Source organism: Heteronotia binoei, chromosome 8, assembly GCF_032191835.1.
Source record: "Heteronotia binoei isolate CCM8104 ecotype False Entrance Well chromosome 8, APGP_CSIRO_Hbin_v1, whole genome shotgun sequence".
In the NCBI taxonomy this organism is placed as follows: Eukaryota; Metazoa; Chordata; class Lepidosauria; order Squamata; family Gekkonidae; genus Heteronotia; species Heteronotia binoei.
Genome location: NC_083230.1, coordinates 66,725,366 through 66,752,809, shown reverse-complemented (window position 1 = coordinate 66,752,809; position 27,444 = coordinate 66,725,366). Strand labels below are relative to the sequence as shown.

The 27,444-nt window shown below is 40.8% G+C and overlaps 1 protein-coding gene across 1 annotated transcript in view; it reads right to left on the bottom strand.

Moving 5' to 3' along the window:
- The window catches only part of POC1B (POC1 centriolar protein B), a 56,854-nt gene that overhangs the window by 4,245 nt on the left and 25,165 nt on the right, over positions 1-27,444 (bottom strand). The window contains exons 7-11 of the mRNA XM_060245161.1: positions 24,739-24,872; positions 22,888-22,956; positions 22,425-22,577; positions 16,446-16,529; positions 1,230-1,442 (exon numbers count right to left, since the gene is read on the bottom strand). Coding sequence (XP_060101144.1) covers positions 1,230-1,442; positions 16,446-16,529; positions 22,425-22,577; positions 22,888-22,956; positions 24,739-24,872 — 653 coding nt within the window. The remainder of the gene's footprint in view (positions 1-1,229; positions 1,443-16,445; positions 16,530-22,424; positions 22,578-22,887; positions 22,957-24,738; positions 24,873-27,444) is intronic.

Below are 27,444 nucleotides of genomic sequence, written 5' to 3'. Positions count from 1 at the left end.
TAAAAAAGTTAAATTTATTCTTATTACGAACTCCTAATGTACTACTCCTAATTCTGTTTATGTCAGTGGAATTCAATTATATCATTACATTAAATTAATTATATTACACATTAATTCAATTATAAACTGTTTCTAACCCATTTTAAGCTGCTTGACCGAAAGTTAAACTGGTATGAATGTATTTTAACAAATAACCAAGCTTGCCTATAACTTTTGTATCAAATCATAGTCAAAGTATTTACACTGTAATTAAGAATACATATTAAAAGTGGGCTTCACTCGAACCAAAAGGGAACCATGATGCTGGCAATTAATATCAAAAAGGCAGCAAAGCAGCTTTTATACTAATCCTGGGGGAAAGCTGACAGGAGCAGGGGAGTCTCTGGTTTGGGACACGTCAGTCCAAAAGAATGACTGTGTAAGCACTCATGGTAATATTGAGAGTGAGGGGGCAGGAGGGGCAGAGGGGGGCGAGGGTTACTAGAGAGGGAAACACTTTGTAGATCTCTATATGCCAATGCTAGAAGTCTCTGAGCCAAGATGGGGGAGCTGGAGTGCTTGTGTTCAGTGATAATTCAGATATAGTAAGTATCTCAGAAAAATCTGGAATGGGGAAAATCTATGGGATACGATCATTTCTGGTTATAAGCTCTATACAGGCATGGCAGGGAGCGACGAGTTGGAGGAGGTGATGTGTTGTACGTTAAAGAGGGCATAGCAACGAAGTTAGGAAACAGGGGACAAAAAATCAAGTATAGGTTAATGGGGTCATAGTGGATAGCTCAATTAAAGTGTCAACCTACTGCCACAGCAGTGAAAAAGGCAAACTCTATTTTGAGAAAGGATTGAAAATAAAACAGCTAATATTATAGTGCTGCTTCACAAATCTATGGTGCAGCCTGGACCTGGTCTGATCCAGCAAGATTCTTCTTATGTTCTCAAGGAATATATTTAACTTATTTCATATGCACGATTTTGGCAATCATCCCAACAGCATTTTCATCATCGTACTACAGATGAAGGGGTGACAGAGTTATATTTTCCTCAGGCCACTTAGCGAGCACATAACTAAGCTGAGATTGTAACTGGGGATTTCTAGTCCAGGACAAAGAAACAACTCAGCATCTGGATATACCATTCCCACACACCTAGACTTTCCCTACCCAATCTACTGGTTTGTTTGAAGTCTAAGCATTAAGGATAGTGTTAGGAGTTCTCTTTGCACTTACCAGAGTCAGAACATCTAGCTGCTCCACAATGTGCTCCAAGGTATTACTCAGAACTGATGAAATGCCTACCGGTTCATCCACAGCATGCACTGAATATTTGTTTTCAGTTTGTGATATCCTCTTTGACGTGGTTGGAGGAGATTGAAAAGTATCTTCATTGTTTACTACATCTTGGGACATGGAAGGATGAGCCAATGAAGGACTTGCCTTTGCCTTCATTTAAAGAAAAATAAAATAAAATGTGTTACAGTCCATACAACTGAGTCAACACACACAACTAGAGATGTTATAGCCTCCATGTACGGTACAACTACATGGAAGAAGTTTTGGCAGACTCTGCTGTGGCAGCAATGAACTTTTCCTATTTCAACAAAATCAGACAGAACCTTTGATGGGAAAGTGATAAATGGTAAAAGTGACAAAATTTAGGCAGGAATACACTGAAAAAAAGGGAAAGAATATTCAAAATATATATTGAGGCACACAGGACACTGAAAGCGACAAAATTTAGAGTTTCACTTTTACCTAATTCATGTAATACTGGCTCCTCAAGTATTTCTCCTAATGTTTCTGAAGGCTAAATTCTTCATATATGCTGGGCCATGATGTTGAGAGAAATACAGGCAAAATGATGCACAATAACTAAACACTTCCTGGAAGCAACACAGCCATGTTATAGTGCAGCAGATCAGGGACATACAGAACAGTTCTGGGACTGTTTTCTAACCTGGAGTGATGTCATCATCTGAATATCTGCTAGAGGGAGATTACTGCCTGCAATCAACCTTCCAGAATTTATTCCTGCCATCCTCCTGGAGGGCTTTTGGAAGGCTCCCCCTCCCTTAAAAATAAGTAATTACCACAGAGCTATGGTAATCTTTTTCTGAAAAATTAGTAAGTACCATAATGCTGTGCCCTAATCTGGATAGCCAAGGCAAGCCTAAATCTTGCCAGAACTTCAAGCTGAGCAGGGTCAGCTCTGATAAGTAGAATCGCAAAGTTGGAAGGGGTCATACAGGCCATCTAGTTCAACTCGTTGCTCAATGTAGAATCAGCCTAAAGCACCCCTGACAAGTGTTTGTTCAGTGGCTGCTTAACGGCTGTCAGTAAGGGGGAGCTCACCACCTCCCTCGGTAGCTGATGCCACTGCTGAGCAACTTTTACTTTAAAAGGTTTTTCCTAATATCCAGCCAGTTCTTTCTTGCCCTTAATTTAAACCCATTATTGTGTGTCCTATCTTCTGCTGCCAACAGGAACAGCTCCCCGCCCTCCTCTGACAGCCCTTCAAATATTTAAAGAGAGCAATCATGTCGCCCCTCTACCTCTTCTTCTCCAGACTGAACATTCCCAAGTCCCTCAGTCTTTCCTCAGAAGGCTTGGTCTTTGGATGGGATCTGAATTTGGATGGAAGACAACCAAAGAAGTCCAGAGTAGCTATGCAGAGGCAGGCAATGGCAAACCACTTCTGAATATCTCTTGCCTTGCAGTTTACTTCCTCCCAGGAGCAGCATTTCAGGCTGCAACAAGAGAGTGGAGGCAGGAAAGACTTGATTCTGTGCATGAAACTTAGATGGGATCAAACTCTATTTATGGAATCAGAGAAAGTATGCATAAAGCTCTGTAATCATAATGACAATGCAAGCAATGCACATCTGGAAGCAGCCTTCATATGTCTATGTTTCCTCCTGCCTTGGGCTATCTATGAAAAATATAACCAGGGTCTCTTAGGTTAATCTATGTATGTTGGGGTAGAGTTAACTGTACTTCTTATAGGCATGATATCCTCAGTTAAAATAGTTTGGTATGTTTCTCCTACGTCATGTAAAAAAGCATAGTTTACTGCAGAATATGACCTACATGAGTTATCATATCATTCTTTCTACCATATTTTCACTCAGGCACGAGACCTTTTCTCAACTCCACCTGTACTTAGAGACAGAACTGTTTCCTAATGATATGCCTGGTGTACACCTTCTTTGTCTATTTAATTCAGGGGTGTCAAACATGCAGTTCGGGGGCCGAATCAGGCCCTCGGAGGGCTCCTATCAGGCCCCTGAGCAACTGGCTATCATCTGCTTCCTCTCTTTTGCTTCCTTCTGCATAACAGCTTGCTTTGCAAGGCTTGCTCAATTGCTCAGGAGCTACAGAGCAAAACCTCTATTTTCTCCATTAGCTGAGGACCTTAGGAAGGAATATCTTACTTTGTGAGGCTCTCTCAATTGCACATCAGAGCTACTGAACCAAGCCTCTCTTCCTTCTATTGGCTGAGGCTCCTCCCCAGTCCCCCGGAGAAGGAAGGAAAGAGCCAGAGCTTCCTTTGCCAGTTCCCTGGATCCCATGGGAGAAATACAAAGAAAGCATTGTTAAGACCAATGAATGCTAATGTTTTAACTATGTTTTAAGTTTTTAAAAAATATATTTGTGTTTGCTGTGCTCTTTATAAAATTTGTATCTCTGCTACCTAATCTTAAAGAGGTACATGGCCCAGCCTGACATGGCTTGGCCCAGCTCAACATGGCCTGGCCCAACAAGATCTCATTTATGTCAGATCCGGCCCTCATAACAAATGAGTTCAACACCCCTGATTTAATTCATTTATCCAGCAACCTGATCAATGCTGTTAAGGTTGGGTATAACTGGATGTCCCTTTTTATCCAGCAAATTTAGTTTTTGTAGCAAAGAAACTAGTTTTCCCTAGCCTGAGAATGAATTCAAATCTATATTTTATTCATGCAGTATTTTCTTTTCAAAAATAAAATATGCACAAAGCCACACAAAAATAATCCCTATATCCAGACTGTATGTAGCTGTTTGGAAAAGAGTGATCGTCTTCCAAACTAATAATAAAGTTCAGATATTTTTAGCATCAATCTCAGAGAATTCATTTCTCCAACAATAATGGCAGCCTGCGATAAGCTAGCATCATCTACTGGATAGCAGAGGAAGCAGTAGGTGAAGAGATCTTGGCCATTAGTCAACAAAGCAATGGTGGACGACAAGACCCCTTCCCAACTTCCAAGAAGTTAGCCACCTAGCCTCTGTTTAAAAACTTCCAAAAAAGGAGAGTCCACCACCTCCCATGGAAGCCTCTTCCACTGAAGAACTGCTCTGTCGGGAAGTTTTTCTTAATGTTTAGCCAAAAACTCTTTTGATTTAATTTCAAGCTGCTGATTCTGGTCTGACCTTCTGGGACAACAGAAAACAACTCCGCACCATCATCTATATATGACAGCCCTTCAAATACTTGAGGATGGTTATCATATCACCTCTCAGCCATCTTCCCTCCAGGCTAAACATACCCAGCTCCTTCAGCCTTTCCTCATAGGACTTGGCCTCCAATCCCCTCAACATCTTCATTGCCCTCCTATGGACACATTCCAGCTTGTCTATATACTTCAAACTGTGGTGCCCAAAACTGAACACAATACTCTAGATGAGGTTTAACCAGAGCACAGTAAAGTGATACCATCACTTTATGTGATTTAGACACTATACTTCTGTTGATACAGCCCAAAGTCACATTTGCCTTTTTAGCTACTGCATCACACTGCTGATTCATGTTCAGTATATGGTCTACTACAATCCCTAGATCCTTTTTGCACATACTATTGCTGAGACAAGTCTCTCCCATCCTGTAATTATGCATTGGATTTTCCCTATCTAAATACAAAAGTTTACATTTATCCCCATTGAAATCAATTTTATTTGTTTTAGTCCAGTTTCCCAGCCTCTCAAGACCATCCTGTATCCTGACTCTGTCTTCTACTGTATTTGCTATGCCTCCCAATTTAGTATCATCTGCAAAATTTAATAAGCATTCCCTCTATTCCTTCATCAAAATCATTTATAAAGATGTTGAACAAAACAGGTCCCAGGACAGATCCCTGAGGCACTCCATTTGTCCATTTTAGAGTCTTTTGGAGAGAAGTACAGGCCAGCTTAAAAACCACTCATCCAAATATCTGGCCACCTTCATATACACATTGTATATATAACAGCTTCCTGTGCAAAACCAGAATGATCTTCCAATAAACAAGGATTTGAAAATAGGCTTTCTAGTGAATCATAAAGTTGGTGAGGTATGCTCTTTAAAAAGAGAACATCCAGTACATGGTTTATTTGTTTACACAAGCTGAACTTTTTTGTATCATGAATAAATCCTGCAAACTTAGATCTAATTATAGAGAATCTACTAACTGAAGAATCTTCAAATGTTATTGATAAATGCTATTTATTAATCATTACTCATGAAAAATGCTTCTTTCAAACCATGGCCCTGTTAACATGTTTTGCTTTTTGTTGGGACTAAATATCTGACAAAGCTACTCTGAAGGCCTTACAGACTACAACTGTCACATACAATTGCTTGACTGGATTTGAAAAGATACAGAGCAGGAATGACTTTTGCCCTTTCTATAGGCCAAGTGATGGCAGGCACAAACCCATCCCATGGTTGCTGCCATTTTAAAAGCATTTGTAGTTCTCTAAAATTGCTGTGAGGGTTACTGGGTGTGCAGCATGGTGGCCCTATGAGCTCTTGTCACCACCCCACCCCTTTTCAGGTGCAGACACAACTAGGGGTGGGTGGGGGGCTGTTTCTGCACGTGAAAAGGCATGGAGAGGACAAGAGCTTCTGGGGCCACTGTGCCATGCGCCCAATCCAGATCAAGCCTTGCAGCAATTTTTTAAAAATCACGAATGCTTTTAAAATGGTGTTGGTGGCTATGGGATAGATCCATGCCTGCCATTGTTTGTAGTTTGTCATCTAAGCAGCACACAAAAACTGTGAGGTTAGTATAAATGTAAACTGACAATTTCTGAACGATAGGCAAGGGAGAATTTAGATCCATGTGGGTAGCTGTGTTAGTCTGAAGCAGCAGAACAAAGCCTGAATCTAATGAGAAGGAGAAATAATTCCGGGGAAGCTTCACAGGAAAATGACATTGTGTTCTTGCAGCTTGAACCCAAGGAATGGGCTGTAAATTTACAGCAAACTGGAAGCAGCAAAGATTCCCAGTTCCCTTAATTAACGTGACATTTTCACAGGCCACACCAACACACTTTGTTCTTTCCAATTTAGCCTATAGCCAACAAGTTTTCTGAGGGCACTAGGTCATTTCAGAACAAGGGGGGGGGGGGAGGAATTACTTGGTTTGATAACATTGCAAAGGGAAATAAACCCAGATCCTCAGTTGCTGCCTTTGCAGCTGCGCTTGGGTAAGCCAGTTTTATTTATTTATTTGGTAAGGATAACAGCTGTGTTAAATTTAGCACAACTTTGATGGCATTAAACAGCAGCTGCAGCTCAGATAAATAAGTGGGTCTGTGGTTTTCCTGACAGATTTCACGGGGGGGGGGGGGGGCGCAAAATGTATGCTAGCAGAACTGGAAAGCTCCTTGAGGATTTAGTGTTTTGCTGTTGCAAATTAATACTATTAAAGAAAGCTTCCTGCATTGCTCATGTTCTGCTTTTTCAATCCAGAAAGAAGACCCAGCCTTTCCCAGATGTGCACAGAGATCATTGAGGCTCACACTAATTTTTGTGCATGTGGAACCCGTCCCATCTTCCTCAGAGTCAGTATATATGCCATACACAGGACACAGAAACAACAGGGCATTTCCAGATCTCTTTAAGAACTGTGCGTTCAGCTAGAGTCATACACGGTAATAGATTGAAATCCAAATACTTCATTGCAATATTAAATACTGGTGTAACAGTGTATGCATTTATTTTAAAAACCTTGCAATTTTAAATCAAGCTGATACTCAACTCTTTATGGACTAAATATAATTTATATTTAAGATTAAGAGCCAAATACGGTTCAGATTTCAATGATCAGCAAAACGGACCTGTTTTTTTGTTTTTTTAAAGTTGACCATCAGAGACTGAAATCATCAAAGGCTCTGGACTCTCAAAGGTGAGAAATTCCTTGCCAGGAAGTCAACGCTAAATATAAAACGCCTCAGGAAGGAGAATATACAAATGCTTTCATAAACTACAAATATTCTTATGGAGAGCACAGGTGCCAAAAATAACAATATGAGTTCTGTAGGGGGAGGTAAAGAAATGTAATAAAAGCTAGCCTTCAATGTCACCATAAACAGCTGCAACAGGAAGCTCTTAAAAATGAGAAGGACAAACAACATGAAACTACTAAAGCATTCCCACTATTTACAATCTAAATAAAAGGAGCCAAATTTAATTTGCAGCAAGTTTCAAGTTTACACATCCAAGGGCATGTTTCATTGCTAGATCCAACAGGAAAGTTTCTTAATGATGATGCTATGCTAACTACCTCCATGTTAGGCCAATAATCTCAGAAAGCTGGCTTCTATACCTGCAATTAAAACATTTAGTGGAATCACCTGCATTAGAAGACACACTAACTCATCCCATGACAGAATTTGAACTTCAGGGGAACACTCAAAAGATCTGTTGTTCTCACAGATACATAAAATACTAGTCAGAGCCTCAGAAGACAAAATAATAATCTATCAAAAGCAATGATCTAAAGATTGCAAACTTGATTTTATAGAATCTGGGAGCACATTTTGTCTTCTCTGAGCACAACTTCTAAGGTGATCACTATTTGATTTCAGGCTATAAAAACCATGACGTGCTCGTATTTTCCACCTATTACATTACACAAAATTAATAAACAATATGACCGGTATTGTAGGAAACAATGTGGGGCAAATGTGGATTTCCTACACTGCTATTCTTTCTGGCAACCGATTACACAACAAATAGAGCAAATAACAGGTCATCATATTCCATTACTCCCAGAAAATTTGTTACTGGATAAGTGGATAGAGTTAGATAGCAATAAAAAAAGAATTAATATCAATATTAATATCAACAGCCAGGTTAACTATTGCTTCAAAATGGATCGATAAATATCCACCTACAATATCTCAGTGGCAATCAAAGCTATAGGAACATTTTATAATGAGCAAGCTTTCCTGCCAGGTGTCGAATGCCCCAGCTGACCAATATGAATCTAAAATTATAACAATATGGTTTCCTTTATTAAGTTATATGGCTGAAAATGATATTATACCAGAGAATCCTTATTACAAACCTATAATATACTTCTGAGTATTTGATGTAATCTTTATTTAGTGTAACAAAGCAAGAGTCAAGTGCACCTTTAGGACCAACAAAGTTTTATTCAGAATGTAAGCTTTTGTGTTCTAGAAGCACACTTCATCAGACAATAATATGGAATGGCAAGCAGTCCTAAATATAGAGAAAGTGGACAGTGAGTTAGTATGCAGAGTCATGGAAATGTTTTTGAGCAGATTAAAATAGTCACAAATTGGGTCTGGTGTTTGTTAGGGTAATTAAGCTGGAATAGCAGATTGATGTCCATGCACACTTTCTCTATATTTAGGACTGCTTGCCATTCCATACTATTGTCTGATGAAGCGTGCTTCTAGCACACGAAAGCTTACATTCTGAATAAAATTTTGTTGGTCTTAAAGGTGCTACTTGACTCTGCTTTGTTCTGCTGCTTCAGACCAACATGGCTGCCCACCTGGATCTATCTTTATTTAGTGTATTAGTTGAAATATTTAAGAAATCAACTAATTGTTAACAGTAATAATAATAATAACTTTTATTTATATCCCGCCCTCCCTGCCGAGGCAGGCTCAGGGCGGCTCACAGACATGGCATGTGCCATGATTACGATAAATACATTATACAATAAAATACATTCAAATAAATTAATTAAAACCACAATTGTTAAAGGTGCTATAGTGCAACACAGTATATATCAGATGGCTAGGTGTCACTTCAGGATTCAATCTTGTAGGCCATTTGAAAAAGGACGGTTTTACAGGCCCTGTGGAACTGATTATAGTCCCGCAGGGCTCGAACCTCCGCTGGTAGTTGATTCCACCAATGGGGAGCCATTATTGAGAAGGCCTGCTCTCGTGTTGTTTTCAGTTTGGCCTCCCTTGGTCCAGGGATTTTTAGAAGATTTTGGGAGCTAGATCTCAGTGCTCTCTGGGGGATATATGAAGAGAGGCGGTCCCTAAGGTAGGCAGTTCCTTGGCCATATAGGGCTTTAAAGGTAATAACCAGCACCTTGTAACGAACTCGGAACACAATTGGCAGCCAGTGCAGCTCTGAATGGCAGGGGTCCCCAATGTGATGCCCACAGGTAGCATGGCACGCTCCAAGACTTTCCCTGCAGTTTCACAATGGAAGTGAAAAACAAAGCCTCCCCTTCTGCCTTATACTATGTCAACACAACCAAGGCACAGTTTAGGACTGGTAGATGAGGTCTACAGCTTGTCGTGGATACTTAACTAAGCACTACCATTCTCCCAAGCACTATATGGACTCCAGCTAAGACACCAATACCTTAGATAAGAGGCTGTGTGACATTTCTCCAGCTTTGTGCTATGCACACTTTGGTGATGGAAAGTATAGAGAAAACTCTCTTTGCTCAAACAGTTCAGGATAACAAACACTGTTCCAGGACACTGTGAATACTACTCTGGTCAGAACTCATAACAGTATTCCACCACAGCACACTCCATACTTCCAATGAAAGATACAAGGATGTTGCACCCAACAAAGGCCAAGCAAGGGAGGGGATCCACGGATCACTCAACCCATACAAATTATGCAATGTCTCAATAGTCTTTCTTCCCTCAATAGCCTCCCCCACACAGAGGGCAAATTCAATAATATACGGTACAAAGAATTCCCTTCTTCCCTTGGAAATATGCTGGCAGAACACTGTTGCTGCGGCATCATGAAACTGCTTGGTCCATCAAAATCAGTATTGTCTACTCAGACTGGTACTGATCTCCAGGGTCTCAAGTAGAGTTCTTTCACGTCACCTCCTGCCAGATTGTTTAACTGGAGATACCAGAGATTGACTTTGGAACCTCCTGCATACCAAGCAGATCTCTGCCATTGATCCACAGTTCCCCACATGCCAGTAGAACCCCAATATGTAGATAGGGAAAACAGAGGATACAGTTCTATATCTATTAACCACGCTCATTCCAAACACTGCTATTGCTGGCCTCTTTTGCTCCGTGGAATCGGAGGGGAATGGAGCAATCCCCTCCCTTCCAACTGCAGCCAGAGTTCCAATGCAATTCCTTAGCATAGCAATTGAGTAAGTACTTCTATCTGCCTCAACAGATGCTGCCTAACATGTGGAAAAACCCATGGGGGAGGTATAGGAGTGAGAAGAATACCTATGTAGCACCACTCTCAGTTCCAAAGCTCACACCACTTTGCAGAATGCCACAGCCCACTGGCTGTTGGTTGCTTCTGCTGTATAGTATTCGTCATTAACTACTTTTGTATCACTTTTGGAAAGAATGGGTCTCATTCGCAGTGCAGTGTCAACCACCTGCTGAACATATGACACAACCAACAGCAAACTGCTTCTAAAGACTCTACTGTGGCTCTTATTCCAGTCTGGCTCCTGTACGACTACAAACTGCTTGACACTTGTTTAACCATCACCACAGTTATATCTATCATGAACATGCAGTGAAATGGATAACTCTACCTGTGATTCTTCCATGTGAGTGCAGCTTTCAATGGCACAGAAGCCTTGCTAGAATTTTCCTCATTTCATCTGATTCACTTTCTCTACTTCTTTCATGCTGCTATTATGCTTGTGTCCCAGTTTTAACAGACATACCATGCAAAGCTTAAAATGGGGGCCATGGCATGCTTTGGTTGGCCTTTACAGATTCCTACTTCGGATAGCTAAAAAAAAACCCCAAACCCAACCAAAAGCCTCAAAGGCAATGCTCCCGCCTCAGTTCACAATCCATCAAGCACTGCTTCGCTATAATATTTATTCATTGCAGTGGGACATGTGCTGGGATAGTGAACTGAACCACTTGGTGATAGAGTCAGGTGGGCAGCCATTCTGGTCTGAAGCAGCAGGACAAAGGTTAAGTCCAATGGCAGCTTTAAGACTAACAAAAGTTTTATTCAAGGTGCTTTCATGTGCACGCACACGTCTTCAGATACAACAAAACGAAAATTACCAGTCCATACATATAAGCAGAGGGTGAACAGTAAATTAGCATACAGTAGGGGTGGCCAAACTGTGACTCTTTCACACATACTGTGTGGCTCTTGAAGCTCCCACCGGCTTGGAGAATGCATTTAAAGTTAAAGTTGCTTTCTTTCCACCTCTCTGTCCCTCCTCCCATCTATTTGCTTTCATCTTGTGGCTATTAAGAACATAACAGAAGCCATATTGGATCAGGCCAATGGCCCATCCAGTCCAACACTCTGTGTCACACAGTGGCCAAAAAAATTATACACACACACACACACACTGTGGCTAATAGCCACTGATGGACCTCTGCTCCATATTTTTATCTAACCCCCTCTTGAAGGTGGCTATGCTTGTAGCCGCCACCACCTCCTGTGGCAGTGAATTCCACATGTTAATCACCCTTTGGGTGAAGAAGTACTTCCTTTTATCAGTTTTAACCTGACTGCTCAGCAATTTCATCGAATGCCCACGAGTTCCTGTATTGTGAGAAAGGGAGAAAAGGACTTCTTTCTCTACTGTCTCCATCCCATGCATAATCTTGTAAACCTCTATCATGTCACCCCGCATCGACGTTTCTCCAAGCTAAAGAGCCCCAAGCGTTTCAACCTTTCTTCATAGGGAAAGTGTTCCAACCCTTTAATCATTCTAGTTGCCCTTTTCTGCACTTTTTCCAATGCTATAATATCCTTTTTGAGGTGCGGTGACCAGAATTGTACACAGTATTCCAAATGAGACCACACCATCATTTGACGTTCATGTCCTGTGGACAGCAATCATCTGATGTTTATTCTGTGTGGCTCTTACATTAAGCAAGTTTGCCCCACCCGCAGCATGCAGCATAATGAAGATGTTTAACAGATTCAAGAACCAAACAAGAATAACAAACTCAGTTTATATGGTTATCATTTGATTAGGTTTCATGGAGGGGGGGCAGAAACATTGTGAAGGAAATAAATATGTCAGAATTGGAGACTGATGGGCATATTATCCTTAATTACGGAATTTACTGCTCATCCTCTTCCTATATGTATGGATTGGTAATTTCAGTTTCATTGTATTTGAAGAAGTGTGCATGTTATACCTTGAATAAAATTTTGTTGGCCTTAAAGATGCCTCTGAACTCAGACTTTGAACCACAGCTACCTGTGCCATGAGCACTAAACACTTTTTTTTTTAAAGTTTGAATTACAATAAGCATTTAAAAAGCAAAATTGTCTGCAAATGTTGAACATGCCTGAACCAGTATTTTTCAGCTTCATAAAAGCACGCAGAAGTTGCTATCCAGCCTCACTCAATGGAATATGAAGTGTTCAGCAAAGAGCATACGTGCCTACCACAGTCCAAATTTCAGATGGTGCAGTTACACATTTACAGAACTGCTGATTGCCAGCTTCGTTAGCTGCCGTTATGCTTACAGACTGGCAAAGGCATTTAGATCAGTAGTAAATCATCTTGTAGGTCAGCAGGAAGCTCATTATGGGCAGGCAGTCCAAGTGACAGCAGCACTTTTCTAAGAGTGCTAGAGTAGTAATGTCCTGTGTGAAAGGCTTGCTGCTGTTTCTGCATTCCTCAGGGTACGGCTCTCAGAGAATGTTACTTTTCCACAGGAAGAGGAAGAGACCAGTTGGTAGTGGATGTATGGGCTGATGACTGTCAGGCATTTTCTACATGCCTCACAGTCAGCTGTGAAAATGAGGGGTGCAGCTTTGATTCCCAGCAATGCATAGGAGAGGGGGGAACTGGGGGGAAGACAAAATTGGCAATGGGCACATGAGGTCACTGTTCACAGTAAACTAGAAAAAGAGATTGGATTTATACTCTGCCTTTCAAGTGGCTTACAATCTCTTTTTCCTTTCCCTCCCCACAAAAGACACCCTGTGAGGTAGGTGGCACTGAGAGAGCTCTTGAGAGAACAGCTCTGAGAGAGTTATGACTGACCCAAGGTCACTCCAGCAGTTGCATGTGAAGAAGTGGGGAATCAAACCTGGTTTTACAAGATAAAAGTCAACACATTTAAGGTGATTCCGCACTCACATTGGTCCAGGGCAGGCTTCCGTTTTGGGGCGGAGCAAGCTGGCGATTTCGCACCAGTTGCTCTGCGCGGGCAATTTGCCCCGCCTCAGTGTAAATCTGTTTTTTCAAGTTTACACTGCAGCGGGGCAAATCACGGGTTTGCCCCACGCAAAATGCCGGTGCGGAGCAACTGGTGCGAAATCACCAGCTTCCTCCGCCCCAAAATGGAAGCCTACCCCGGACCAAAATGAATGCGGAATCACCCTTAACCACTACACCAAACTGTCTCTCCACAGAAAGTTACAAGCAAGAAAGAACACTGGATTTGTTTGTGTTAATCCCACATACACAGAGACAACTTAATACAACTACAACAATTCACACAAAGCACCCACTGCAGACTATTTACACAACATTGCATTATTGTTTCATTTCAGAGCATATTTTCCACAATTCTGGTTGAGTACACATTGAAATTAAATCTCTTTTCAGTAGTTTACCAAAGCCATGATAAATTGTTGCAGTAACAAATGCTGAAGTATTATCTGTCTTTACAAAGGAACACATTTTTGCCAACAAAATAGTTCCAAACTATAGGTGCAGAAAAATAATCTGTAGTTTCACCCAGAAAACTGGCTCAGATGCTACTTCATTGAACTAGAAAACTCCCAATAGTTTTTGTCCTTGCTGCTTTTGCAATAGTGCCACAGGTCATGAACTCAACTCAAAAAGATTGCTTGTGGGGGAGGCCCTTATAAAGTCAATTTATGAAGCTGGATAGTAGACAGACAAATGCATGATTTTTCTGAAGTGGAAGAAAATTCAGCTGCCTGATCAATCATACTGTTTTCTCTGCCTCACAGAATTGTTTTCTAGAGTTCAACTGGAGAGCTTCTCAGATGATTTTGTGACTATTGATACAAATTCAAACATTTATCAAAAAGCAATAGTACAGTAACTCTTGAAGAGTGAATTAGGATCAGTAAGCAAGATGCTAAGGAAATGGCTCTATGGTAGAGGCACATGCTTTCAATGTAGACAGTCCCAGGTGGCATCTCTCCTTAAACAGTTCTTCATCCAAAGGGTGATTAACATGTGGAATTCACTGCCACAGGAGATGGTGGCGGCTACATGCACAGCCAGCTTTAAGAGGGGATTGGATAAAAATATGGAGCAGAGGTCCATCAATGGCTATTAGCCACAGTATGTGTGTATATATATATATATATATATATATATATATATATATGTATGTATATGTATATGTGTGTGTGTGTGTGTGTGTATATGTATGTATATGTGTGTGTGTGTGTATATACACACACACACACATATATTGACCACTGTGTGACACAGAATCAGCATTGCTGACAGATGGCCATCTAAAAGAGGGTGAAGGTAGTCCCCTGAGCAAGCACCAGTCGTTTCCAACTCTGGGGTGACGTCGCATCACGACATTTTCACATCAGACTTTTTACAGAGTGGTTTGCCATTGCCTTCCCCAGTCATCCACACTTTCCCCCCAGCAAGCTGGGTACTCATTTTACTGACCTCAGGAGGATGGAAGGCTGAGTCAACCTGGAGCCGGCTACCTGAACCCAACTTCCGCTAGGATCGAACTCAGGTCTTGAGCAGAGCCTCAGACTGCAGTACTGCAGCCTTACCACTCTGCACCACGGGGCTATCTAGCCATCCAGCCTCTATTTAAAAACCTCCCAAGGAAGCCTCTTTCACTGAGGAACTGTCAGGAAGTTCTTCCTAATGTTTAGTGAAATTTAATTTCAACCCGTTGGTTCTGGTCCAACCTTCTGAGGCAACAGAAAACAACTCTGCACTATTCTCTATAGAACTTGAAGAAGTACTTGAACATAGTTATCATATCATCTCTCAGTGCTCTCCAGGCTAAACATACCCAGCTCCTTCAAAATTTCCTCATAGGACTTAGTCTCTGGTCTGAGATCTGGAGAACCACTACCAGTCAAAGATGATGAAATAACTCAGTTTTAGCCAAGTATGTATGTTTACTCAAAGATAATTAAGATTTTGTTTCTTGTAAACTCTATGAACAGCATAGGTGTAACAAAAACTGCATACGAAATAAGTACATTACAGTAAGACGCACACTGGACAATACCGAATATATTCCTAAAAAGTAGTATTTTGTATGCACAAACACTTAATCAGCTCCATGGAGCTTAGTAGAACTTTCTTTGCTTGGATTGGACTGTAATTCACTTAACAGTCGAATTAAAATTATTCTGATTCTTCCACGTGATCAAGCAAACTTAAGTTGAGTACACACATAATACAAAACATCCCTTGTTACTAGACAAACCTTTCAGACTCCACCTCAAAAAAGGGACATGATGTGTAGCCCAAAGCAAGCAAGGTATTTCCATACTATAAAGCTGAAAGTTAGTAGACAATGGATCTAAGACAATTATTTACAACTGTTCTAAAACACTGGACAATTTTGTACCTATGATGGCAGCAGAAAAGCAATATGTGTTAACAGAGAGAAAAAACCTCAGAAAAACCCCACAGTGGTCCATCTAGTCCAGCATCCTGCTTCACAAACTAACCACAGAACCAAACTGGACTTGACAGCATCCTTGTGGCTGGCACAAAAAGCCCACCGCCATTTTAAAGTGATTTTAAATGCTGTGAGGACCTGATCCTGATTGGGCCCACAACACTGTGTTCCTGTCCCCCCCTTCTCCACACAAACACACACTGTACACACTGTTTCATGTGTTGAAACAGCTGCTGGGAGAGTGTAGCCATTTTGGCACTCTATAAGGCTTGCAGGAGAGACAAGAGCACCTCAGGCCACCAAGCTGTCCTCTCAGAATTTTAAAAATTCTTTAAAATGGTGTAAGTTTTCTTGTGGCAGCCATGAGAATATTGTCATATCTAGTTTGGCCCACAGTGGCCAACTAGCTGCCCTGGAGAGGCAAACAAAAACTATGCATCAAAATGCAGGGAAAGCCTTTTGGCACAGCTCACAACAATGTAAGCACAGAGTCTAAGTTGGCACTGTAAACCAATAGCACTCTAGCATGCATACGTTCTTGCAACTGCTGTGGATAAAATAACCAGCATTACAAATACTTGGTCTGTAATACAGTTTGTCATTATCCTATGAAAAACTCACCTGAGAACTAGAAGATGAAGAGTTAATATCTATGACAGTTGGGTCAAATGTTTGCATGTCCGTTACATCATAGCTCGGATTTATCTGTTGAAAAACAGATTTGAAGATATCACTATTACTTATATTTTAGATATAGAAAAGAACTCTCATATGCTGTATAATCCGGACCAGGGGTGTCAAACATGCAACCCAAGGGCCGGATCAGGCCCCTGGAGGGCTTCTATCAATCCCACAAGCATCTTACTGTCATCCGCTTCCTTCTCTCTCTCTCTCTCTCTCTCTCACTTCCTTCTATATCACAGCTTGCTTTGCTAGGCTTGCTCAATCACACAGGAACTGCAGAGCAAAGCCTCTATTTTCTCCATTGGCTGACAAGCAACTTATGTACAAAAGCTCACAATGCCCAGTTATTTCATATTTTCCCCTGGGTCTTAGGCTCAAAGCTTTGACCGTGAGATTTCTGTAATCAAAAGTAAGTTTACAACACACTTGAACAACACCTGAACAGCATATTCAAGACTGCTACAGCAGACATTGTCTCTAGATTTTGATGCAATAATTCAAAACAAGAAGTGTCAGTTATCAGAAACTGTTTAAAAAAACAAAATATTGCAGGAGTGCTAATCTTTTAAGCATATTTAAGTTTTAAAAAAAATCTTTAATTGTGTTTGTCCTTTATAAAGTTTATATCTCTGCTACCTGCATTACATTTTATGGCCCAAAAGGGATAGCAGACTTCATGCCACATTAAAGCAGGAAAACAACCTTGTGAAAAAAAATTAAAAGAACAAATCTTTAGGTACCTTTGACAGCTAAAGTAGCTGCCATCATAAAAAAATAAACCTTGAAAAATTTCACTTAAATACATTATTTTAACTGCATCCAGAATGCAATTATAGTAAATTCAAAGATCAACCATTGTAATCTTCAAAGCCTGCTAAAACAAATGCACCTTATATGGTTTTTAAACCAAAGACTATGTGTAAGTGTGCGTATCCTGTAGAAATGAATATCATTAACAGTGGAACAATTGCTAAGGAGGCCCTGTTCTTCTCTGTCACTGTTTTAATTTCTTTCATAAATGGAACTTCAAGCAGGTATGGTGGAGATAGAAGAAGGGCCCCATGAAGGATATTAATTTGCCTTGGAACAAGAAACAGCTGAGTAGCCACAAAAGAAACAAAATGTGCTTCCACACCCACAGGAAGTGGGGTGAGGCATGTTGCATCAGTTGAAGCTGCCTGATCTTATATATATTTTGCTTGTTTACAAAATGTATAGTCTACCTTTTTGCCTGGTCAGGGCCATCAAGGCAGCTAACTCTTTAAATATAAAACATTATGACTGTACATCATAAAACCAGTGTACAACCAAAACTAAAATACATCCATAAAACACAAGGACATTCTCACCTTAGCAACTCAAAAGGATGTTAAAATAAATTGCTATAGGCTTTGGGATTCAAAGAAATTAGGAAATTTTCTTGGGAAATTATTTGCCTATGAGAGTAAACTTGTTCCTTATCCCTAAGCACTTTTCTCCTCTACCAACATACATCTGTTGTCCTGACAAGTTTACAATTACAGTATAGAGTATGATATTTTCAATATTTAAAAAGGCATTAAGTCTGAAAATCCTGTATTGAACAAGATGATATCCAGTACACAAACTATCTAGTGGGTTTTGAAAAACAAGAAGCATCAATTTCAAATGCCTGCAAAGATCATCAATAGTTTTAAAGTTCACTGGAAAAGTTATTCTTTAATTAAAATTCATAAAAAAACTGTAGTCAATGTTCTCAACTGCCTCAAACCTTATGCTTCTATTATCTGATTCTGACTGTTTCTCTTTTGTCTAATTCTGCACAGAAATGGGGCGATAGTAACTGGACAGTGTGTTGGTCCATGTATACTAATTATAGCCTACCTCAAGTAATGTGCTACACTGATACATTATGAATGAGTCTTCAGTGGAAAGTGTCCATGAAACTTCTTACTGTTCTGACAGGAAGCTAGTTTTCATTGCTCTTTGACAATATATATTTATACAGCATTAGCTTATTACCTGTATCTGTCAGTGTCTATAGGCAGATTTGGCTACAAATGGTACGCAAACAACTATTAGTTAACAGAAAATTAGTTAAGTATTAGAAACCATAAGCAGGACCCAGCAAGGACTTGTGGGAGGATCTCATTCCCCATTCTTAAAAAGAACATAAGAGAAGCCATGTTGGATCAGGCCAATGGCCCATCCAGTCCAACACTCTGTGTCACACAGTGGCCAAAAAAATTATATATATATATATATATATATATATATATATATATATATATATATATATATATATATATACACATATATACACACACACACACACTGTGGCTAATAGCCACTGATGGACCTCTGCTCCATATTTTTATCTAACCCCCTCTTGAAGCTGGATATGCTTGTAGCCACCGCCACCTCCTACGGAAGTGAATACCACATGTTAATCACCCTTTGGGTGAAGAAGTACTTCCTTCTATCCATTTTAACCTGACAGCTCAGCAATTTCATTGAATACTCATGAGTTCTTGTATTGTGAGAAGGGGGAAAAGTACTTCTTTCTCTACTTTCTCCATCCCATGCATAATCTTTAAACCTGTATCATGTCACCCCGCAGTGGACGTTTCTCCAAGCTAAAGAGCCCCAAGCGTTTTAACCTTTCTTCATAGGGAAAGTGTTCCAAACCTTTAATCATTCTAGTTGCACTTTTTCCAATGCTATAATACCCTTTTTGAGGTGCGGTGACCAGAATTGTACACAGTATTCCAAATGAGACTGCACCATCGATTTATACAGGGGCATTATGATACTGGCTGATTTGTTTTCAATTCCCTTTCTAATAATTTCCAGCATGGCGTTGGCCTTTTTTATTGCAAACGCACACTGTCTTTACATTTTCAGTGAGTTATCTACCACGACCCCAAGATCTTTCTCTTTGTCAGTCTCTGCCAGTTCACAACCCATCAACTTGTATTTGTAGCTGGGATTCTTGGCCCCAATGTGCATTACTTTGCACTTGGCCACATTGAACCTCATCTGCAACGCTGACGCCCACTCACCCACCCTCAGCAGATCCCTTCGGAGTGCCTCAGAATCCTCTCTGGTTCTCACCACCCTGAACAATTTAGTGTCATCTGCAAACTTGGCCACTTCACTGCTTACTACCAACTCCAAATCATTTATGAACAAGTTAAAGAGCATGGGACCCAGTACTGAGCACTGCGGCACCCCACTGCTTATCGTCTTCCACTGCAAAGACTGCTCATTTATACTCACTCTCTGCTTCCTATTAATTAGCCGGTTTTTGATCCACAAGAGGACCTGTCCTTTTACTCCATGACTCTTGAGCTTACAAAGGAGCCTTTGATGAGGAACTTTATCAAAAGCTTTCTGGAAGTCAAGGTAAACAACATCTATTGGGTCTCCTTTGTCCACATGTTTGTTCACCACCTCAAAGAAATGTAACAGGTTAGTGAAGTAAGATCTTCCCTTACAGAACCCATGCTGAGTCTTTCTCAAAAACTCGTGTTCATCAATGTGCCTACTCATTCTGTCCTTGATAATGGTTTCTACCAACTTTCCCGGTATTGAAGTCAGACTGATTGGCCTGTACTTTCCCGGATATCCTCTGGAACCCTTTTTATTTGCTACCTTCCAGTCCTCAGGAACGGAGGCAGATTTCAATGAAAGATTACATATTTTTGTCAGAAGATCCACAAGTTCAACTTTGAGTTCTTTCAGAACTCTTGGATGTATGCCATCCGGACATGGTGACTTATTAGATTTTAATTCGTCTATCAGTTGTAGAACCTCCTCTCTTGTCGCCTCAATCTGACTCAGGTCTTTCAACACCCCTTTCAAAATAAGTGGTTCTGGAGCGAGCAAACACTTCTCATCTTCCACAGTGAAGACAGAGGCAAAAAATGCATTCAGCTTCTCAGCCATTTCCCTATCATCCTTCAGTAATCCTTTTACCCTTTGGTCATCCAAGGGCCACACTGCCTCCCTGGCTGGTTTCCTGCTTCTAATATACTTGAAGAAATTGTTATTGTTGATCCAGAGTGTTTGACTGGATGGGCCATTGGCCTGATCCAACATGGCTTCTCTTATGTTTTTATGTTCTTAACTTACCTTATTGGGAACACAAGGAATATAGGGATCTGGATTTCTGGTCCTTACACAGCCCTTAGGCTAAGAGCCACAGGCCAAGAGCCTTTTAGCTCTCGCCCTTCGGCTCGCGCCAAAGGCTTGTGCTTCTGGCAAGGGGCAGCTTAATAATGCAAAGAGGGTGGGGAACACAGCCACTCCTAATCAATCAGCAACAAGAAGCAACAACAACAACAACAACAAGATATTGGATTTATATCCCGCCCTCCACTCCGAAGAGTCTCAGAGTGGCTCACAATCTCCTTTACCTTCCTTCCCCACAACAGACACCCTGTGAGGTGGGTGGGGTTGGAGAGGGCTCTCACAGCAGCTGCCCTTTCAAAGACAACCTCTGCCAGAACTATGGTTGACCCAAGGCCATGCTAGCAGGTGTAAGTGGAGAAGTGGGGAATCAAACCTGGTTCTCCCAGATAAGAGTCTGCACACCTAACCACTACACCAAACTGGCTCTCCTTCAATCACCTTCAGCCCACTCAAACCAAACAGACAACAGTTCCCCAGCAACCACAAACTCAGAATTTTCAGCAGTCACACAAACTCAGAAATTCTCAGCAACTTCCCCAGCTGCTTAGAAAGCCAAACCTCACCCTTATAGCACTTATTCTCTGCTCTTAGAGCTCTCTGAAATGTTCTTGAACTATGTCTTTCTCTTCCTTAAAAGCCTCCATAGCCTCGCCTCTTTTTGACCTTCCTTCTCTCCTTCCCATCCATCAGCCAACCCAATTTTATATGCCCCCACCTTCAGTTCCCCCACTCTTCTCTATGCCTGGCAGCTTCTACCTGGGAAAATTATGGTCCCAGTTGGGGAACCCATAAGGACTTGTGGAGGGAACCTCATTTCTCCCATTAGTTCATTCTCCATGCTACTTTCTCTTTCCCTCCTCCTGGTAACCTTTCCTTGCCTCATTTTCTCCTTCCCACCAACCAACAAATCTATTTTATCTGCCCCCCCCATCTTCAGCTGTATTTACTATGTGTTTAAGTCATTTATACCCTGACTTTCTCCACAATGAACATAAAGCATTCTCTCCTCCATTTTATTCTAACAGCAACCATGTAAGGAATGTTAGGCAGAGAGTGTATGACCGAACCAATGCCACCTAACAAGCTTCCAGGACAGAGTGATGATTTGTTTGTGGGTCTCCCAGATTCTAATCTGAAACTCTAACCACTATACCACATTGGCTTTTATTAGGTGGCTGATGTTGGCCAGAAGCAAGCAGCTGGGCCTGGGTGAGTCATGCAAGTCACACAGCATCAAGCATCCTGGCCCAGTGATTGCCGGGACTGGCTCCCAAAGGCCAAAAAAACCCCTGGAAACTGCTTACCCTCTGCCCTTTTACTGACAGAAACCAAGTCTTGAAATGCAGTGAAAGCTGTTGTGGTTGCCTACAAACAGCCACTGAATATATTCATTTATTAAATCTACAGGAGTTCCATTTATCATTTCGGGTTTTTTAAATCCCTTAATGCAGGGGTGGCCAACGGTAGCTCTCCAGAAGTTTTTTGCCTACAACTCCCATCAGCCCCAGCCAGCATGGCCAATGGCTGGGGCTGATGGGAGTTGTAGGCAAAAAACATCTGGAGAGCTACCGTTGGCCACCCCTGCCTTAGTGTATTACGTTTTATAAGATACCAGATTTTTCTGAAAAACTGAGGTGTTTTTAAGGTTTGCAGAAATTCCTGTCTTGTTTGTGTTCCAGTCTCAGATTTAAGTATTCTCAGATTTGGCCTTTTTCAGAATTAGATATATTGATAATAGTTTACCTCAACTGACTGTGGTTTTACATCATGGCGATGAGGAGATCGTGGGTAAATATCAAGCAAATGAGGGGGTTCGTTGGTATGCATCCTCCGCATGTGCTTTTTAAGAACTTTTTTATACTCAATTACATCAAAATTAGTCTTCCACAACAACACCTGTAACAAGTCATAGATGTATATTTAGTGAGCTGAAATAACATAATCACTTTATTTAGTCAGGGTATATGTTACTTCAAGCACATTGAATCTATTAGCTAGAAAAATATAATAAACTAATTATGTAGCAAGAATTCAAAACATGCAAAAAAAAGTTCAAATTATAATTCTACCAAGACTTTTGAGAAAGAAAAGATAACTAAAGTGAAGTCATCTTTGTAAAAATTCTGAAGAATTGTAGGTTTTTTAAAATTTATTAAAAGTATTTTGACCCTCATATCCCCTAAAAAGAACCCAAGTTTGAACACACCTGTGTGTCTACGCCAGTAGAGGCAAATGTTTCCCCACCTTTTGCAAAGGCTACAGAGAGTACAGGTCCCTGGGGGAGGAAAACAGATAAAAATCAACTGTTTTCTTTCTTGTACATTCTTTTTTAAATGTTAATTTTATTTGACTTTTAGCCCACCCTCCCCTGCAAGCAGGCTCAGGTCAGGTTACAACAGCACAAGCACAACATAATACTAATAATTAAAACATAGTACAATTTAAAATCAATATCACAATTTATATGACTGGTAATTACTATTAATGGCACTGATAATACATCTACTCCAGGGATCCCTATGAGTGTATAGCTAGATGTAACTGAGAGGGGCCAGGCAGACGAGATTAGTACTAGATGGAACAATGCAGATGGAATAATACAAGCAAAGAAGCAAACATCTGTTTTACAGGCCCTACGGAACTGCATTAGGTCCTGCAGGGCCCAGATCTCACTTGGGAGATTGTTCCAACAGGCAAGCTCATTTTGTAGCAGAAGCTCCTTTGCATATTAAGCCACACACTCCTGATGTAGCCAATCCTCCAAAAGCTTACAGGGCTCTTATTATAAGGCCTACTGTAAGCTCTTGGAGGACTGGCTACATCAGGGGCGTGTGGCCTAATATGCAAAGGAGCTCCTGCTACAAAATGAGCCCTGGTCTGTATAGTGTAATGTCCTTTGGAAAACGTATTGAGAGATACAGTCCTTCCACCCTCATTAACCTTGGATTCCCTAGCCTTTTCTTGCATGACACCTGTTAAATACTGGGTTCGATACATGAAGAAGCTTGTAGCATAATGATCACAGCTCTTAGTGATTACAGCATTGCACTGGACACTAAAACTAAAGGCTGGGCCAACAGGGCAACTTATATACAAGTCAAATTCCCACACTAAGACACCATTGGATCATTTGAACCAGCAGGGGGCTTGCAACTGGTCCTAGGAAGTGAGGATTTGGATCCTACTTCCTATTGTCTCTGTGTCCCCGAGCTCAGTCCTAAAAACTCCAATGAGCCAGTTAGGAACTATCAACACATGTGCACATAACACTCTTCCTATTCACTCCCAAACAGCATTTCAAGCAGCAGGTTCAATAATCAATTTAACATTTCACTTCTCAGAGAGAAAATTCAACTTTTATCAGCCATCCTCCATTTTTGTTATACTTTGTTGTTTAGATTGACGCAATACCAAAGTGTTAATAAAAGGCTATTTACTAAACCTTTACTAAATTAGAGAAATTGCTTAAGCTATCATTATAACACTGTATCAATATATATCGACATTTTGGGTCAGTTTTTTTTAAAATGGGGGGGTGCAATGACAACCAATGACAAGCACACCCTCTCTTGAAAATATTATTTAAGGCATGTGTGGAAGAAAAATAAACTGACCCCACAACTGTGAAAATGCACAGAGAGGGCAGACATGTAGAAGAACTGTGCGCAAACAGATTCCAGTGCTTGGTTCAATTGCAAAGAAAGTCAGGAGTAAGTGTAAAAAAATTCTTCATATGGTTTCAGACAAATAGATACCATGTAGTGTCCATAGATTCTGGAGCACAATGGCTGTACTAATATGTACATGGCTGTGGGGTTTTGGGACATCCATGCTCCTGCCCGCAGCAGCTTTCTTGGCAGCAAGGTTCACATACTAGACAAACGTTGCATTTATAAAGTGCCCATCTGGTATGCTTCCAACACACACACACAGAGTTAACAAACTAAGAAAATTTGTATTTCCCCACCCAGACATTATCTCAGTACATGAAAGTAATGCATCGTAGCCCTTAACAGCAAGGCCAAAGAACAGGGTATGAGAACGAACAGCATGCTACCTCGTGTCCATGAAGTGTATACAGGAGTCTTCCTCCTAAAAGATCTATGATCTTAACGGTACCATCACTAGAGGCTGTGATGAGATAATTACCAGAAGGATGGAAAGCTGTGCAATTAATGGCAGCTCTGTGGACTGATAGAAAAAAATTAATTAGAATTTGATCCAAAAACAAAACATACATCCTCCACAGTCATCTTAAATTGAGCCATTTTATAAGCAACAGCTTTTTTGCTTTCAGCTTTTCACTTGTCTTAGTGATTTTCTACTTGCATGGTCTCTAGTCATTCTGATTCACAGGCATTCTCAGTTATCGTTAGGCTGCTACTAAGTCCCTTTCAAATACTTTTTGGTATCACACTCTGGTCAGGAGAATGCCGCTTTTCTTTGTGGATATTTATTATTCCATTCTTCATCTGCAGCAGGTTGAAATCATCATTTTCCTGCTCACCTAATGATGTGCTTGATTAAGTTACACCATTGCAACAAAAAGGCCAAAAGAACTACTGTTTTAAAAAAAATTCTTTAAAGAACTGACTCAGATGCCTGAATACTCATTTAAAATACAATTACATGAGTCAGCCTCCTACCTACAATAGGGCTATGTGTTCATAAGCAGGGTTTTGCACAAACAGGTGCACCGCTCTTTTAAAATACTGAAGCACAGTTTCAAACCATATGTTCTTATTCAGGCTTAAATTTAGGACAAAAAAAGAGGCTGCAAGTTCATATTTTGCCCAATCTATAATTTTCTTTCCTATTTTTGCCAAGATAACAGCTCACAAATTGAATTTGCACATTCATTTACTTTGTTAGATCTCATATTTGCATGCAAGTTTTCATATACATTATTTGATGTGATCTTGGCAGAACACATGGATACAGAAATTGTCCACTCCTTAAGATGATTGTTTGTTTGCTCTGACTGTCATATTTGGATGATGTAGGATTTCTTGTGCAAATGGGAACTGGTGAGTAAAAGATTCTAAATGAAAGAAAAGAGAGCAGTTCCAGAAAAAGGAAGCATCAGAAAGGAAGGAAGGAAGGTATGATATGGAAAAGTTAATGCATGTGAACACAAATCATAAGAAGCCAAGTGTGTTGTAACAAAAATCTGTTGTAAGACACCAGACAAAGGAAGCGTTGACTCATACCCTGAAAACGTTGTTGGTCACTAATGTGCTCTTGAATCTAATTCTTCTATTGCAGACCAACATGGCTACCCTCCTGAATTGTCCCTAAAGTGATAATGCAATCAAGAAATCAGAAGAAGAATAAGACTTGGAAGGAAGTGTTGCTGGAGACCAAGGTCAGGATAATTCACACTTTGGTATTCCCCGCAGCCAGCATGGTGTAGTGGTTAAGAGTGGTGGACTCTAACCTGGAGAACTTTGTTTGATTCCCTCACTCCTCTACATAAAGCCTGTCACAGTTCTCTCAGAACTCTTTCAGTCCCTTGTACCCTCACAAGGTGTCTGTTGTGGGAAAAGGAAGGGGAGACTGTAAGCCACTTTGAGTCTCCTTAAAAGGTAGAGAAAAGCAGGGTATAAAAACCAATTCTTCTTCTACTATGTATGGATGTAAAAGTTGGACAATGAAGGAAGCTGACAGGAAAAAATTGATTCATTTGAAATGTAGTATTGGAGGAGTTTTATGGATACTCTAGATTGCCAAAAAGACAAATAAGTGGGTTCTAGATTAAACCAAACCTGAATTTTCCCTAGATGCTAAAATGACTAAACTGAGTCTATTGTACCTTAATCATACCAGGAGGAGAAAGAGGAGGAGACTGAATTTATACCCCGCACTTCACTCCCCGAAGAATGACCAATGGATACTTACTGTGAAGGGTCCTTCTCCTCTGAGTACAGGAGGACAACTTGTGGGTGATTCCCATTCTATGTTTAGGGAAGCAGGAACAAATTTCTTCACCTCCTGTTTCTGGTGGGAGTCACCCTCAACCTCAGTTTGATAACTCCAACAGCAGTAAGCTCTAACTACTACAAGATAACTGTCAACAATAAACTTGAATAATAAAACAAGTAATCCCAGATAGAACTAATTACAGGAAGTAAGTACCAGAGGAAACAGAGAGAGGATACTTAGGGTAAAATGTGAGTGTGGGTGAGTGTATATATAGATATTTGTGTATTAACTACAATACATGACACAGTTTGCAAAACACAGGAGGAAGGTAATGGTGACCTGTGAGGACCAAAATGTCCTCCTGTCCTCAGAGGAGGACCCTTCATGGTAAGTATCCAATGGTCATTCTCTCTCTGAGGTGGAGGACATCTTGTGGGACATCTTAAAGCAGTGTCTCTAGGCCAGGGGTGGGGAACCTTTTTTGTGCCAAGGGCCATTCGGATATTTATAACAACATTTGTGGGCCATACAAAATTATCAACTTTAAAAAGGTGTTGGTACTTACCTTTAAAGCCCTATACAGCCAGGGGCCAGCATACCTTAGAGACCACCTCTCCCTGTATGAGCCCTGTAGGTCTTTACAATCAGCGACCCAACAACTTTGGGTAATACCCGGCCCCAGAGATATCCATCTGGCCTCGACGAGGGTCAGGGCCTTTTCAGCCCTGGCCCCTGCCTGGTGGAATGAGCTCCCCCTGGAGATCCAGGTCCTGTGGGATCTGCTCCAATTCTGCAGGGCCTGTAAAACAGAGCTCTTTCACTAGGCTTTCAGCTGAGATAG